The sequence below is a fragment of the Myripristis murdjan genome, chromosome 21 (genome assembly GCF_902150065.1).
Source record: "Myripristis murdjan chromosome 21, fMyrMur1.1, whole genome shotgun sequence".
Taxonomy (NCBI): domain Eukaryota; kingdom Metazoa; phylum Chordata; class Actinopteri; order Holocentriformes; family Holocentridae; genus Myripristis; species Myripristis murdjan.
This window is the reverse complement of record NC_044000.1, coordinates 33771299-33787886: the sequence shown is the minus strand read 5'-3', so window position 1 is coordinate 33787886 and position 16588 is coordinate 33771299. Positions and strand designations below refer to the sequence as shown.

General features: G+C 45.5%; 1 protein-coding gene across 1 annotated transcript in view; it reads left to right on the top strand.

Moving 5' to 3' along the window:
* LOC115379559 (leucine-rich repeat and calponin homology domain-containing protein 1-like) overlaps positions 1 to 16588 on the top strand; it is a 90343-nt gene that overhangs the window by 55199 nt on the left and 18556 nt on the right. Inside the window, exons 7-14 of the mRNA XM_030080267.1 lie at positions 788 to 1046; positions 2110 to 2180; positions 3067 to 3153; positions 3733 to 3810; positions 4091 to 4127; positions 4799 to 4915; positions 8385 to 8457; positions 9887 to 10009. Of these exons, the coding sequence (XP_029936127.1) occupies positions 788 to 1046; positions 2110 to 2180; positions 3067 to 3153; positions 3733 to 3810; positions 4091 to 4127; positions 4799 to 4915; positions 8385 to 8457; positions 9887 to 10009 (845 nt within the window). The remainder of the gene's footprint in view (positions 1 to 787; positions 1047 to 2109; positions 2181 to 3066; positions 3154 to 3732; positions 3811 to 4090; positions 4128 to 4798; positions 4916 to 8384; positions 8458 to 9886; positions 10010 to 16588) is intronic.

Below are 16588 nucleotides of genomic sequence, written 5' to 3'. Positions count from 1 at the left end.
CACTCTGCCAGGTGACCCGTCACTCTGACAGGTGACCCGTCACTCTGACAGATGACCCGTCACTCTGCCGGGTGACCCGTCACTCTGCCAGGTGACCCGTCACTCTGCCGGGTGACCCGTCACTCTGCCGGGTGACCCGTCACTCTGACGGGTGACCCGTCACTCTGCCGGGTGACCCGTCACTCTGCCGGGTGACCCGTCACTCTGACGGGTGACCCGTCACTCTGACGCTGTTGGATCCTCGCAGGACTCTGTCGTCGGCTGATCGCTCGCTCAGCTCAGCTCAGCTCAGCTCAGCTCAGCTCAGCTCAGCTCAGCTCAGCTCAGCTCAGCTCAGCTCAGCTCAGCTCAGCTCAGCTCAGTGTGGATTCGCTGTTAGACCGTGTCCACGTGGAAACTTTGAACTTGATCGTGTCCGCCTCGTTTTAGGCTCATTTTTAATAGTCTGGTCGCAGCAGGAACACATTAGAAACTTACGTCTTTAATGTCTTGGACGTGCCACATTCGGTGGGCTCTGGCCTGACCATAACGCTGCACCGTTCCAACAACATGAAACACCATCATCCTGTCTCTCCTCTGTCACCACAAGCAGAGCGCTCTCTAACTTAGTGTGGTCGCTTTTTTGTTTCCAGCAGCTTCATCCCTTTTTTTTTTTTAACTTCAGGTTGTTAGCCTGCACGATGCTGTCAGCTCAGTGAAGCGTGGCAGCCGGCCTGATGTCGCTCTGCTGGCAGCCTCTCAGCTCTCGCTCTCTGTGATACCAGCGACAAATTTGCATCAGAGCATGAGAGAAATGCCTTTCATCTGTTATCTGTCAGAGGAACATTTTCAGGAGTCACACTGGGTTCCTTGTTCCATGTTTTCTTGTTCTCTCTTTCGTTCTTTCACATTCGTTCTCTGCGTTCATGGTCGATGTTTCCTCCATTTCAGCAGACCCAGCTTCTGACTCCGTACGTCTGATTGAGGAGAGCCCTACGGAAGCCCTGAAGGACCAGTTCAGCTACAGAGACTCTGCTCTCAGCACTCGCTTCGTCAACTACATCAAGGCAAGTCGTCTTTTTTTTTTTTTTTTTTTTTTGCTCTGCTTTCTTTCTTTCTTTCTCTCTCTGTCTGTCTGGAGTTAGCTGAGTCTATTTTAGTCTTGTGTACTGAAGCTGCCACCGTTCTCCTTGTTAATGTCTCAGGAAGTGGCGTTTTGTTAAAGATTCATGTGGTGAGTGGTGAAGGCATGAATAATGGAGATGCTGGGTCAAATTGAAAAGTGATGTTATGTAAAACTATTAGACGGCACTGTGCTCCAGTCTCACTCCTCATGTCAGGCTGCTCGAAGGCCTGCGGGTCGTTTTAACGCAGGAAACACCAGACGCAGCTCAAACACAATTGGCAGGTGTCAGGTTGTGTTTGTTTTATTTGCTTTGTGGTACCACTTGGGTGGGGTTTGACCCAAAATACACTTAAAGGGAAAATGCACTAAATGAAGCAGCCCAGTATCTCAGAAAGTCCAGATTAGCACTAAGCCTGTATGGAAATGTGTTGTTTTCTGTGCTGCTAAATTGAAAACACATGCAAACGACAGAAGAAATCTGTGGAAGCTGCACCAATCGCATTCGCATGTGAACAAACATGAATGAAGCACGTCTGTCCAGTGACGTTGACATGGATCAGTTGTACGTTTTAGGAGAGCGATCAGTTGTTTATGACGGCTCTCATCAGATGAGGACATCCAACATGGCCGCCATGACAAAATATAAACTCAAGGCAGATGTTCACTAATTAATTGAATTTGAATGGAACTTGGTTTGAATCGTCTCTGTGGACAAAACGGCCTGGAAAGAGAGGAAGGGCTGTTTGTGTCTTCCTTGTGCAGAATAGCTGCTCATTGGTGTGTGTGTGTGTGTGTGTGTGTGTGTGTGTGTGTGTGCGCCAGTGTTTTGTACATAAGCGTCTGATAGTCTGTATGCAAAGAGGATGGTGGTGACACCGCTGAACTTCGACCAATTGCTGACTGAGTTGGTGATAATGTGACAGCTGCAGCTGGTACTGATGTGTGTGTGTGTGTGTGTGTGTGTGTGTGTGTGTGTGTGTGTGTGTGTGTGTGTGTGTGTGCAGGGTCGGACAGCAGCAGACTTTGACGAACCCCTCAGGATAGAGGAAGACTCACACTGGCCAACAGAACAGACGTAAGTGTTTATCTGTCCTCCTTATTTCATTTTATTTCTCACTTCACCATTCTCTTTGCCCATGTTCTATATTTTTCTTGTTTATGTATATATTCTATTATCTAATGTCAAAATATTGATTTGTATAGAATTACGATATAGGTATAGGTGTAGAGGAGGTACATTTTGACAAATTGATTTGTATACGGTCTGCAACATGTCTACATGAGACTAGACAAACCTTTACTGGGGAAACTGGGTCACTGCAACTGGAAATAATAAAAAGATACAACAAAGCAAAATACAAGAGGAGGATGATGCCACAGTGTGAATTTTGGATTTCCAGAACATTAAGTGGTAATGTGCCGTTTGCTTGAGGAACAGATTACACGACAGAGTGCTAACTAATGCTGAATGGAGCCCAGCCCAGAGAAAGCACCGCAGCGTCTGATTGGAGAAACAGTCGCCTGCTGACTGAGGTTTTTCCACAGCTGGTGTTCTGTTTTGTTTGAGTCACATCATATTTACTGTAGTCAGCGCTCATAAAATTCACAGTCAGATTTAAATACTGGCAAAAGCCCATTTATTTGTGCAGTTTTAGTCTGTCTCACATTTTACCAGAAAATTGTGTTTCAGGTCATTTCGGGTAAAAATGACACTAAACAAATTCAGAGTTTATTGTTGTTCGTCTTTGAGCTCATAGTGGCCGTTTTATAGAAGCAAAAATGAAGTTTGCTTCTGTAGATATATTTTGTTTTCAGCAAGTATCATAGTTATACGGTATTCATTATCTGTTTTAACTTCAGCTGAATGACAAGACGTTCCTCTGTCAGTAGTATCAGATTTATGAAACTCTTTAAAACCTCATGGACTAAACTCTGCCATGTCTTGTGTCCTGGGGTCACAGGTCAAAGGTCACAGGGGCCACAGAGCTCCATATTGACATGATCAACCAGCTGAAGGAAGCTGTGGAGCTGCTGCAGGACCCCAACAGGTCGGTGCCCACAGGACAATATTAGATATTCTGACAAGATGAAGCGTCTGAAGCGTCTGGTTGTGTTACTGTGAGCACATCATGCTAGCTTCACAACTCCATGTGAAATATCACTTTGAAGACAACTTTCCAGAGCTACACATTATGGAGTCGTCATATTAAAGTTAATTTATGCATCTGCACTCGGTGTCCTGTGGCGGCGTTCAAAATTATGTCTTGGGATATTTCTCACTATAATGTTAGTGAGAAGTTAGTGAGTGGCAATATCAGCGCATATTTTCAAACAACTGTGTTTTATTTGTAAATGTTGCTGTATTGGGCAGGCCGAGCAATAAAACTTCATTCCATTTACATTTTCTGTAGCTGATAGCTAAATTAATGTAATGTAATGTAAACGCTGGCCATGCCAGCTCTTATGTATTTCTTTGTATGTCTTTATGTTATATTGTTAATATCTGCACACTTCCCACTGGTGGTGCCCATGCTGAGATGTTTACACCCAGACTGGTGTGTGGTGTGAAAGCCTCTAAAATGACAGATATTACTTTGAAACGCTAATGAAGTGAATCCCTCTGTCAGAGTGAGCATGGAGCAGGAGGATCTGTCTGGAGTCCAGCTCTACCCTGTCGAGATGGTCATGGTGGACGAGTCGCTCAAGTAAGGCTCTGTGTGTGTGTGTGTGTGTGTGTGTGTGTGTGTGTGTGTGTGTTTGTCTCAGTGTGTACTTACATCTATACTCAGAAAATCTTGACTCTCATTTTATTCCCCTTATCATATCCAAAGTAATCTCAGTTCATCACATTTTATCTCATTTTATCAGATTTCTCCTCATCACATTTTGTGTCCTTTCATCTCATCTCATCTCGCCTGATTTTGTAACAAAGCCACTGCTGTAATCCCTCTTACCCTTCTTTTATCCCTCCTTGTTTCTCTCTAGTGGACAGGAGAGTGATGACGGCTCCACTACACCCAAGGTACCGTGCAGTTTCTTCACTTTGAGTCAAGGCACAGCACAACACAGCAGGGTATCATCAGCATATGGCATAATAATTAACACAGAATGAATGTGTGACATGCCAGAGAATACTTGCAGTTATTTTACATTTTTACATGTTATTAATTGAGGTGAGGCTCTTACCCAGAGTGACTTAAAATGAGTGCAACAGTGCGAAAGAAAGCTTCAATTCCCAGATCACCAACATAACAAACAATCGATAAAAAGGAGGTGAAGTGTCAGGGGTAACAGCACCCAGACTCCCTCCCCAGTCTCTCTCTGTCTCTAGAATGATAATGCATAATTGCAAAGTGCTGGTAAAAGAAATAAGAGCTAATGAGATTTTTTTCCCCATGAAGTTGGCACCCTCATCAGTGTGAATTGATCTTAATTTAAGTGATTGGATAGGTATTAACAATCAATAAAGACCCATTCTGATGTCACAAATTTATTTGGAGTTTAAAAATCCTTTGTCAATTCCAATCCAAGATTTTTGGTGTTGCTGCATTAAACCGACAAGATAATGTTCATGTAAGTCCTGACTTATTTTTTTGCCCTGCACTGCTTGAACATATAAAGCAAGAAAGCCTTTTAAATAAAAACTACTTGAGTACCTTAAACGTACGCCTAAACGTTTGATGCGTTCTGTAGCAGCACATGGCGGAAGGTGGCTATGAGTTCCAGAAGAAGAGACAGATGATACTAGAGAAGGCCAGGTTTGAGGCCCAGCTTGCATGCCAGCAGTATGAATGGCATATGTCAATCAAGGTAAACATAGCAGCAAACCACTGGATGTAGGCTATGTCCCGCCCCTCGAGGCGAATGCCTCAAATTGTCCTCAGTAATGTTTCCCAGTGATCTCATGGTCTTTTACCTGTGTGTCTGTTTGCTGTTAGTCGTGTAGTCTGTGACAAACCAAACCGCTCTATGCATTCACATGTGTCAGCGTTTCATTGGGCAGCAACACATGTGAACAGGGCTGGGAACTAGTTTTTCTCTCTACTTGCCATTGTTGCAAGTTAATCCCAAATTTTCACCAGTCGCTGTCAGTTTTTCTCTGCAGAAGGGGTGTTTTGATAATGTATATCTTGACATAGATTTAAAAACACCTTCCTAGCACCTGGTGGAAATATCAGTATCCTGTCTTGCATGTGAATGTGCACATGTAAATGTTTTTTATATGTACATGTTTAGAGAAAGGTGGTTAATTTTTGTAGCGGTAGCTGATGTGTGCTGTTAGTGAGTTTGAGTCTTGGTGTCCAGTGAGTTTTGTGTAGTGTAGTAACTGCAAATGACAACAATTACCTCAGGGGTATGTTAGTGCAAGTTTGCAGTCTATTTGTAATTAAGCTGTGTTTAGGTTATGGAGCACACCTGCAACAAGACGACCAGGTTACCAAAGGGTGCAGGGTTTTTGTTTCATGTCTTTATTGCCTTTAAGCCTTTATTGATGTTTGGTTTTATTACTTTCATTTATTCAGGGAAAGTTGACAGCAGACACATTATAACGCTTTCTCAGTTGCATCCTGTTTTACATTCATACACTTCAACACATTCAGATCTTGGAGCTGCACAGTATAACCACAGTCTTCCACTTGTGGCCAGTTAGCATTTACCTGGGGCTGCTGGAGCTTTGATGTCTTGCTCATTGGCAGCCCAGCAGTAGGGGAGTCAGTCAAGGGATTCAAACCAGCACCTTTTCCATTTGGAAACATGCTTGTCCCCAACCAACATCCTTAACCCTGCATTCGAGACTTCCTGGGAACTGTCTAGTCCCACTAGAAAAAATGCTCTCGGATGCTCCTGCCAGTGGGAACTCCCACTTGGGTCCTCAAAGCATCATGACTATAACAAAAACAGGTCAGGTGTAAATAAACACACAAATGGTAGCATTTTATTTGATGACTTCATTGTGCCATTTCATTTTACTCACCACCGACTTCTTTTTATCTGACCACAAATGCAGGAGTGCAGTGATTATCTTAAATATGACCTTCTGCATCTTTTCTCCTTCTACATATTGTTCAGTTTGCTCAGTATTTTGGGGAATTTTGGTTTCAGTAGCAGAAATCAGCATAATAAGTTGTGTTGGCTTGCAGGCGGTCGTGTTTTTTGTTTTGTTTACCCAAGTGGAGCTCTCAAATGCACCCTGGTGGGATCTGGGAGGTTTAAACTGGGCACTTCCCAGTTTCCAGAGCTTCTCAAACACCGCATTAGTGCAGAACAACAAACTTCTGCTCGCCCAGTAACAGTCCTGCTGTAAGACAGTGGGGCCAACATGGCTGCCACAAACGATGAGGGTTATAAACTCTCCACATAGTGACGTTTTTTTTTTTGACAACGCAACTTCTTCTTTTTGCTCTGGCCTCCTATTCGTATGAAAAAACACATTTTTGGGTTGAAAACACGGCTTTGTCATCAGGGTGCTGTCATCACTGCCTGCTTCTTCACACGTGCTCATCACAAAGACACTGAAATGAAACTAAAGCAAAATTAAAGCAGCTAAAATGTCCTGCTACTTGCTCTGCCGTGACTCCCAGTCAACCTTCTCTGTTGTTTTCAACATTTTTTTTACATTTTGTAAGTTTCAGTAGGAGCTCTCATGGTCTGTCCACCTCGTTTTTGTCATCAACTTTTTTTCCCACAGTTTTGGACATTATTAGGATATTTCTAACAGTCTTTGTTCTTGCATTGTTCTGACTCAGTGCCATCAACAAAGCACTCAGTCCAGTCCAGATTTTTTTGGCAGGCTCATACAGTGGAGACTTTTTTGCATTCTTGTGTGCTCACAGACATTTGCAAAAACGCTGCTGTGTGGGCAGATTCATTTTCTGAAAGAAGGAATAACTTGTGTTTTCAAAAATGGGCACAGTCATTACTCTCCCATTAGGGTCGGAGCCAACAAATCCATATGCTTGACTCAAAAATACCATGGCAACTGCAGGCTAGAAATGAGCAAAATGAAGATGTTTGCAGTTACATTAGAGGTCAAATTGCTCGTTTTCATTCTTGTTTTCTTTGTTCTTGAAATTTGTTTTTTGTATTTGTTGTAAAGTTGTAGCTGAGGGGCCAAACTGTCAAATAGAATCAACAAACACGATGAGAGACGACAGTGTAGGCTTTTGGAGCGAGCAGAACAAGACCGCTTTGTTGGGATGAATGTTCCCTCAGATTCATCTAACAATGCTGTGAAGTAGGAGAAAAAGCACACACACACACACACACACACACACACACACAGTGCTTGTGTCCAGCCTCAAACTCCACACAAAAGTAGCCACAAATTCATTTTCCCCACTCAGATTTTCCCACACGATCCAAGATTTGAACCAGCAACCCTCGGGTCCCGACCCCTGTTTATGACGATTGGCTGTTAAGGGGTAAAATCAACAGTGAGCTCAAACATTCAGAAATAATGTTATTCTGCAGCAGTCATGCTTTGGTGGTCAGGATTCAAACTGCAGCATCAGCAACCCTCTGCCCTGCTGACGTGCCCTTGAGCATGACGCTGAGTCTCCACCCGCTCAAGAGAAAAGAGAATTTCCCTACTCAGATCGATAGAGTTTCACATTTTTTAAATGAAAGTGACCGGGCAAAAATCAATGCCAATTAAAGTGTATTGAATAGCAGCCGTCTAGACAATAGCGCAGACACTAAATCAGGCTGCTGTCTCTCTCTCTCTCTCTCTCTCTCTCTGTCTCTCTCTCTCTCTCTCTCTCTCTCTCTCCTCTGTCTCTCTCTCTCTCTCTCTCTCTCTCTCTCTCTCTCTGTGTCTCTCTCTCTCTCTCTCTCTGTGTCTCTCTCTCCTCTCTCTCTCTCTCTCTCTCTCTCTCTCTCTCTCTCTCTCTCTGTGTCTCTCTCTCTCTCTCTCCCTCTGTCTGTCTGGTGCTTATGTAAGCTGAGTAATGGTGAAACAGAGAGAGGAGGAAGGGAAAGGTGGAATGCTGTTAAGCCAACTCAGAGGTCAAAAACACCACCGAGCTCTTATAAGAACCTGTCACACACACACACACACACACACACACACACACACACACACACACACAGAGCTCAAAACCTTGGTTTATGTGTTTCTATGTATTTTATTTCTGTGTGCATTCGTTCATGAGCCTCTTTGTATCTGTGTCCATAAACCATCGCCAGCACAGGACAAATAAGAATTATACTCATTTAATACAGAATTACACATCCATACATGTACTAACATCTCACCGTGTTACTTTTCTGTTGGCCGCAGGGAGATGACAGATCTCCAGCTGGTGGTCCGCTGTCGTTTACCAGCCCACCGTTTGGACTGAAGCCCCGTTCAGGTGAGTTGGGTCTGGGCGAGGAGTCACCTGGGTCACCTGAAAGCCTCTCCGTTACAGCAGTAGCTTTTGTAGAAGTCCCACTTTATTTATATATCTTGTGTCTATTCTGCAGTAAGGCTGCAGACATTTTTTTTTTTTATCAAAGATTATCCAGTTACTATCTAGTTATGAGGGCGTTTATTGTAAAAAAAAAAAAAAAAAAAAGAAGTGAAATCTGATATCTTCCCCATTATTTCCCTTTCAATTCCGTGATGAAGCCAGAGTGCTGCAGTTTGTTAAAAAAAAAAAAAAAAAAAAAGGTGGGACTTCTCCGCTTTCTGTCTTTACTTGAACCTCAGCCTACACGGGGGACCAGATTTTCAGGCCGTCTGCCATCTGGTCGGTTCCATACTATGCCAGGAAAACTCAGCCATCCCCAGACTAGGATGCATAACATATCCGACTCAGTGCAGGTTTTCATCCAAAGTGCCGTAGAGAGATGAGTGTATACATTATTTGTTAGTGTGTGGAGCTTCAGAGGCAGCCGGATGAGCTTGACTGATGTCTGGGATGGGTGGAAATGTAGATATACTTTAAACAGATTTTATTTGACACTTTTATCCAAACAGCATAATCCCATTGATAGCAGTGTAAGTGCTATGAATGACTGAATGTAAATGGTGGAGGCCAAGCTTTATCAGTTCAGCACTAAGGGTCATATGGATGAAGTCAAAACATCATGCAAACATTCAGAATTGTACATTCAATGCCGTCTTTGATCAAAAAAGACACAAAATGACCCTCCAGTTCAGTTTCAATGCAGTTCCATGCTTTTGTCCGCTGTGCCTGCACCATTATAGCGAGCCTCAGTCCCATGCTTTCTGTAGCATTAGCTAGCAACCATCCAGCCTATGTTTTGCTAATTGTTACCAGTCTGTGAAATGTTGCTAACTGCTAACGGAGCTAACATGATGCTAACAGCATGTCATGGAACCTGTAGAGTGCAATGCCACTAATCTTTGATTTTGTGCTGTTTTGTGTTTGTTGTTTTTGTTTGTTTCACGGCATCCCCCCCACCCCCTCCTTGCATTTTTCCTTTTTTTGATTTCTCAATTTTTCCCTTGATTTCCTCCACTTTCATTGCACTTCTCGCCAACTTGTTGCATGACTTCTGATATCAAATCACAATCACACCCCCGTCTCATCTGATTCGTCTGCATGTTTGTTTTCTGTACAAACGCCTGATTTCCATCGACTCCCCTGTTATACCCACCAACCAATTTTTCGGGAACCTCCTCCTGGTTGCTTTGGTGATTTGGGGGTATATATATTTTTGGTGGAATGGACTTTGCCTTGCTGTACTTGGTTCACCCTGGTGCCCCACCTTCTCCCACTGCACACACTACACCCACTTCCTGCGTCTCTGACCACTCCCACCTCCTGGTTGTAGCCCCGCCCTCGCTGCCCTGCTCGCCCCCTCCTTCCTGTCTCCGCCCCCCCTTCCTCTCACAGGCCCTGCCCCTTCATAGAGACACACCCCGTAGCCATGACGACGGAGGCATGCAGAGTCGCGGTAGGTCCCACCTCTCTCCGCTGATGAGCATCTGAAGGCCAGGGAACAAAATTAGATACACACCTGGGCACAGGTGTGACAGGTGTGGACAGTCTGCTCAGTCAGCTTCTCTCTCTCTCTCTCTCTCTCTCTCTCTCTCTGTTTTATTTTTGAATCTTAAGTGGCTTCTGTTGATGTGGAATACAAAAGACAAATCAACAACAGACACAACCAGATGCATTAAACCCTGAACAACACCTAATTATTTCAAGTTTACAAATTTATTTAAGATCATACTCTCTGCATTTCTTTTTTAAATTCCTAAAAGTGGCACAGGTAACATTTTTCAAACACAAACGCATCTTTTGTTAAGTTTTTTCCCCCCAAATTAATTACATTGCTGTGCTGTAATTACCATGCACTAATCAGACAATGTCGGATACGATTGTGCCTTTATTTCTTTATTCAGTTTGTTTTGTTAGTGCTTCTTAAAACAAACCAGTAATAAACTTCCATCCGTCCATTATCTGCTGCTTGTTTGGGACTTGGGACTTGTTACCAGGCTGAGGAGGTCAGCCCAGATGGTCCTTTCCAAGGCCACATCCACCCGCTCCTCCTGGGCGATCCTGAGTCGTTCCCAGTCCAGCAGGGATACATAATCCCAGTTTCCTCCCAGTCTGTTGTGCCTGGAACACCTCCACCAGGAGGCGACCAGGACCCATCCTGACTGGATGCCCAAACCACCTCCTCTGGCTCCTGGTGAGGAGATCAGACATCTGCGGGGACGTCTGATTGAAAACTTTGAGCATTCGGCTCCTTCACCATGTTGGTCGGGTACCAGTGTTAGAAGGACTGCATTTCTAGTCTACTAACCACTCAAAGCGCTTTATAGTGCCTCATATTCACCCATTCACACTCTGATGGCAGAGTCTACCATGCAAGGTGCCAAGCTGCCTATCAATCTTGCTTAAGGGCACTTCAGTCTCTGGAGGAACCAGTGATTGAACCAGGAACCTTTGTGTTACCTGAAGGCCACTGTGAGTCCTGAGCCAACCGCATGACTGATCAGTCTGTCAGTATCCTGCTGCGTTTTCCCCTCAATCATGAACAAGAACCTGAGAAACTTGAGCTCCTCCACTTGAGGCAGCAGCTCACTCGCACCTCAGAGAGAAGAGAACACGGCCTCGGGCTCGGAGGTGCTGATTCACATCCTGACAGAAGCCGACAGGCCCACATCGTCTGCAAAGAGACGCAGCGCTGAAGGCACCGAGCCGGAGAGCCTCCAGTCGCTCTGTGGACCCGGAGAGAGAGCTGTGTCCAGAAGCTGAGGGGGAGACGGAGCCTTCCACGCGGCGCTCTGTCAGCTGCTCCGTCTGTCTGAGGAAAACATGAACAACCATAAAACTGATCCCTGCAAAAATTATTACAGCCTTACAATATGCATCTACATGCAGACCGCTCACAGTGCAGCACGTTTCCTCAGGCCACATTTGCATAGGTGTGTCTTTTAAGGCTGTCTTTTTTTTTTTTTTTTTTTGCACATTACGGCGTCCCTGTCATCTTGTGAACCTTTTTTGTTTCACTTTTTCGTGTGCAGCTTTCATCCATTGGAGTAAACATCTCCATCCCCGGCACATGATGCAATACCAATTTGGGCCAATCAGGAATCAGTAACAGCTCGTCTTGTTATGAGCTGTCTTGTTTTGATCTTGAAAAATGTCACATCATCAGGTTTTGTCAAGAGGGCACTGGAAGAACAGCGCCCTCTTCCTGTTTTGTGCTGTAAAGCAACACAGCAGATTTACCTGACTGATCCCACCTGCCGACAGACTGTGGAGGATGAAGAGGAGGAAGAGGAGGAAGAGGATGAAGAGGATGAAGAGGAGGAAGAGGAGAGGCTGAGAGCGGCTAATGACTGATGGTCCGGTCTGTTTATGATAATTATACCAACATCTCAAAAATGAATTTGGTGACGACTGCTGGTGATAAAATGCTGGATAACACGTTTAACACCGCCTTTTTTTTTTTTTTTTGAAACCGCGACGCGATACCAAACATTTGCTCCTGGAATGTGAATTAGTTTGAAATTATTTTGAAAAAGGAAAGAAAAAATTCTCTTAATTTATTCTTACTGCAATGCAGGAGGAGGCATTCCTCTCTCTCATACACTCATATTCTCCCTCTCTCTCTCTCTCTCTCTCACACACACACACACACACACACACACACACACACTCCAGTGTTTTTTCTATAATATCCATCATTTTCCTCTGCTCAGTCCTGCTCTTACTTCTCAGCGCTCTTCTATCAGTGAGTGTGTTTTCTCCGCCTCAGACCACATGCTAGGGTGTTTTAGATTACTACTGTGTGTGTGTGTGTGTGTGTGTGTATGTGTGTGTGTGGTGGGGAGGTAGCAGCGGGGATCAAAGAGCAGCTTCACCACACTGTGCCTTCATCTCCAGCTGTTCACGTGTGTGTGTGTGTGTGTGTGTGTGTGTGTGTGTGTGTGTGTGTGTGGGTGTGTGTGCGTCACTAAAGAAGTGTGGTTGAAAAATTTGAGAGTCGTCACATGTACAGAAGCTGCAGCCCACCCAAAGGCACAAGAGTGTGTGTGTGTGTGTGTGTGTGTGTGTGTGTGTGTGTGCATGTGCATGTGTCAGTGTGTGTGTGTGTGTGTGTGTGTGTGTGTGTGTGTGTGTGTGTGTGTGTGTGTGTGTGTGTGTGTGTGTGTGTGTGTGGGTGTGTTTAGTTCACAGCTAAAGACGCAAACAGCAGAGACCATATTGGGCTCTGATGTCGGGCCAGTCCCATTACGTGTGTGTGTGTGTGTGTGTGTGTGTGGGTGTGTGTGTGGGTGTGTGTGTGTGTGTGGGTCTGTGTGTGTATCTATACAGTATCTGAAAAATGTGTCTGTGCACAGAAGCGGTTGTGTTCAGATACTGTATTCATGTGAGTGTGTGTGTGAGTGTGTGTGTGTGTGTGTGAGTGTGTGTGTGTGTGTGTGTGAGTGTGTGTGAGTGTGTGTATTTTTAGCTCCTATATTTTAAGTGTTAGATAATGGTCCCAAAGGGAGTATCCCACTTCCATTGGAATGGAGACTGAGATTTTAGATGGAACACAGCCGTCTGTGTGTGTGTGTGTGTGTGTGTGTGTGTGTGTGTGTGTGTGTGTGTGTGTGTGTCTCCCTCCCTGCCAGAGGCGACTTGTGTTGCTCCATAAAAGGCGGTGATATGCTGGAGGAAGTCAGCCACTCGGAGTTTAACTGTTTCCCCCCAGCGCTCACACACACACACACACACACACACACACACACACACACACACACACACAGGAAGTGTGTCATACACTCTCTGAATCATTCAAGTCCCAGTGTGTTGTGAATTCCTGCGCGGTGAATAAAGGAAGGTCAGGTTCCTACATGTGGAACGTTCTGGTTCTCAGCCTCAGGCCGTCTGCCGCCACTGCAGAGCCAACGCTCAGGTGTTAGCATGGAGCTCAGGTGTTAGCGTGGAGCTCAGGTGTTAGCCTGGAGCTCAGGTGTTAGCATGGAGCTCAGGTGTTAGCATGGAGCTCAGGTGTTAGCGTGGAGCTCAGGTGTTAGCCTGGAGCTCAGGTGTTAGCATGGAGCTAAGGTGTTAGCATGGAGCTCAGGTGTTATGGAGCTCAGGTGTTAGCATGGAGCTCAGGTGTTAGCATGGAGCTCAGGTGTTAGCCTGGAGCTCAGGTGTTAGCATGGAGCTCAGGTGTTAGCGTGGAGCTCAGGTGTTAGCATGGAGCTCAGGTGTTATGGAGCTAAGGTGTTAGCATGGAGCTCAGGTGTTATGGAGCTAAGGTGTTAGCATGGAGCTCAGGTGTTAGCGTGGAGCTAAGGTGTTAGCGTGGAGCTCAGGTGTTAGCGTGGAGCTCAGGTGTTAGCCTGGAGCTCAGGTGTTAGCGTGGAGCTCAGGTGTTAGCCTGGAGCTCAGGTGTTAGCGTGGAGCTCAGGTGTTAGCCTGGAGCTCAGGTGTTAGCGTGGAGCTCAGGTGTTAGCGTGGAGCTCAGGTGTTAGCATGGAGCTCAGGTGTTAGCGTGGAGCTCAGGTGTTAGCCTGGAGCTCAGGTGTTAGCGTGGAGCTCAGGTGTTAGCATGGAGCTCAGGTGTTAGCCTCAGTAGCTGATGACACGTGGAGGATTTTCTTTGTTTCCCTCAGTCTGACCCATCATGCTGCTTTTCCTCTGGGTTCTCCCTCTGGGTTCTCCCTCTGGGTTCTCCAGCCTTCCTCTGTGTTCTTCCTCTGTGTTCTTCCTCTGTGTTCTTCCTCTGTGTTCTTCCTCTGTGTTCTCCCTCTGTGTTCTTCCTCTGTGTTCTCCCTCTGTGTTCTCCCTCTGTGTTCTTCCTCTGTGTTCTTCCTCTGTGTTCTTCCTCTGTGTTCTTCCTCTGTGTTCTCCCTCTGTGTTCTCCCTCTGTGTTCTTCCTCTGTGTTCTTCCTCTGTGTTCTTCCTCTGTGTTCTCCCTCTGTGTTCTCCCTCTGTGTTCTTCCTCTGTGTTCTCCCTCTGTGTTCTTCCTCTGTGTTCTTCCTCTGTGTTCTCCCTCTGTGTTCTTCCTCTGTGTTCTTCCTCTGTGTTCTTCCTCTGTGTTCTTCCTCTGTGTTCTCCCTCTGTGTTCTCCAGCCTTCCTCTGTGTTCTCCAGCCTTCCTCTGTGTTCTCCAGCCTTCCTCTGTGTTCTCCAGCCTTCCTCTGTGTTCTCCCTCTGTGTTCTCCAGGTTTCCTCACATTAATCAAATTCATCTCAGCTGATCAGACTTAATCTGAAGTGACCATAATCTCTATATTCATAATAATCCCTCAGCCACAGCATACAATATTGTGTCTCCTGGGTGTAGGGCATTCATGTTTGCTATTTGAATTTAGTTTGTGTGTGTGTGTGTGTGTGTGTGTGTGTGTGTGTGTGTGTGTGTGTGTGTGTGTGTGTGTGTGTGTGTGTGTGTGTGATCAGATTGTGACTAATGGGCTGAAATGGGGTCGTGCCTCAGGGAGGATGACATCACCAGGAACTGAGAGACGCTCACATCATCGCTGCTCCCGACCTCATTAGCAGCCAATCAGTACTATGAGTGTGTGTGTGTGTGTGTGTGTGTGTGTGTGTGTGTGTGTGTGTGTGTGTGTGTGTGTTGTGCATGTGACAACATATTGTGCTTTTTGGGGTCAAAGCATTAACCCTACTAGTGCGTGTGTGTGTGAGTATGTTGAATTTTCTTATCCGTGTGTGTGTGTTCTTGCTGAGTGTGTGCCTCCGCTCATAACATTTCTATGTGATGTCTGTGCATGTAACTACACATCGTTGTGTGTGACATCACCGTGTGTGTGTGTGTGTGTGTGTGTGTGTGTGTGTGTGTGTGTCCATGTCTTGCTTTAGATTTTGCCCATAGGCATTTGTGTGTGTTTGTGTTTAGCCTACGTTATGTGTTTCATGTGCGTGTTTGTGTGTGTGCGTATCTGTATAAAAGAGAGTTTGTCTCTTGTTGTGTGTGTGTGTGTGTGTGTGTGTGTGTGTGTGTGTGTGTGTGTGTGTGTGTGTGTGTGCAGTAACAGTAGCAGCAGTGACTCAGTTTGTTCTGGCCTGTAAACAGAGCGCCGTCTGTTCGCTGTGAAAAGCTCCAGTTGATCCGTGGTTCCTGTGACTTCCTGCAGGCGGTGAGGATCCTGACCCTCCGGGGGGAAGAAAACTCCCTGAAGGGTTCCTGAAGGGTCCCTGAAGGGTTCCTGAAGGGTTCCTGAAGGGTTCCTGAAGAACCCTCGGTGTTGTTAGCGGCTCATGGAGGTACCATTAGGGTCTTGATTACTTCATTAGGGAGTTCCTCAAGGAGTCTTCTTGGTTTTCCCAGAGCTTCTCTATGGGGAGGTCTTCCACCTTTAAGAACATGTGGTTCCACCTCCGGGGGGCGACGCAGAGTTTAGAACTGGGATAAACAGAGTCAAATGAGTGGGCAGTGGGCAACATCAGCTCTTTGAATGGGAACTTTTATTTACTGTGCGTTGGTGAAAGTTAAAGTTGGGAGTCTCTGGCATGAGGCAGATTCGATACATACACTACTCACAAAAAGTTAGGGATATTTGGCTTTTGGGTGAAATTAATGGAAAATGTAAAAAGTTCACGCTACAGTGATATTATATCATGAAAGTAGGGCATTTAAGTAGAAGCATGCACTGGTGATTTCCTCATCTCAAACAATTTCTTGAAACAAAAGCCAACAACAGTGGTGGGTATACCACAACAAAAAATGTCAGTGTCAATAACTTGTCATGTGCCCTTGAGCATCAATTACAGCTTGACAGCGACGTCTCATGCTGTTCACAAGTCGACTTATTGTCTGCTGAGGCATGGCATCCCACTCTTCTTGAAGGGCGGCCCTCAGGACATTGAGGTTCTGGGGTACAGAGCTCCGAGCCTCTACACGGCCACTCAGCTGATCCCATAGGTTTTCTATGGGATTCAGGTCTGAGAAAGTGCAGGCCACTCCATCTGAGGTACCCCAGTCTCCAGCAGCCGTTCCCTAATGATACGACCTCGATGAGCTGGAGCATCAAACACCTGATGTGAATTTTGCCGTTAAACTCCT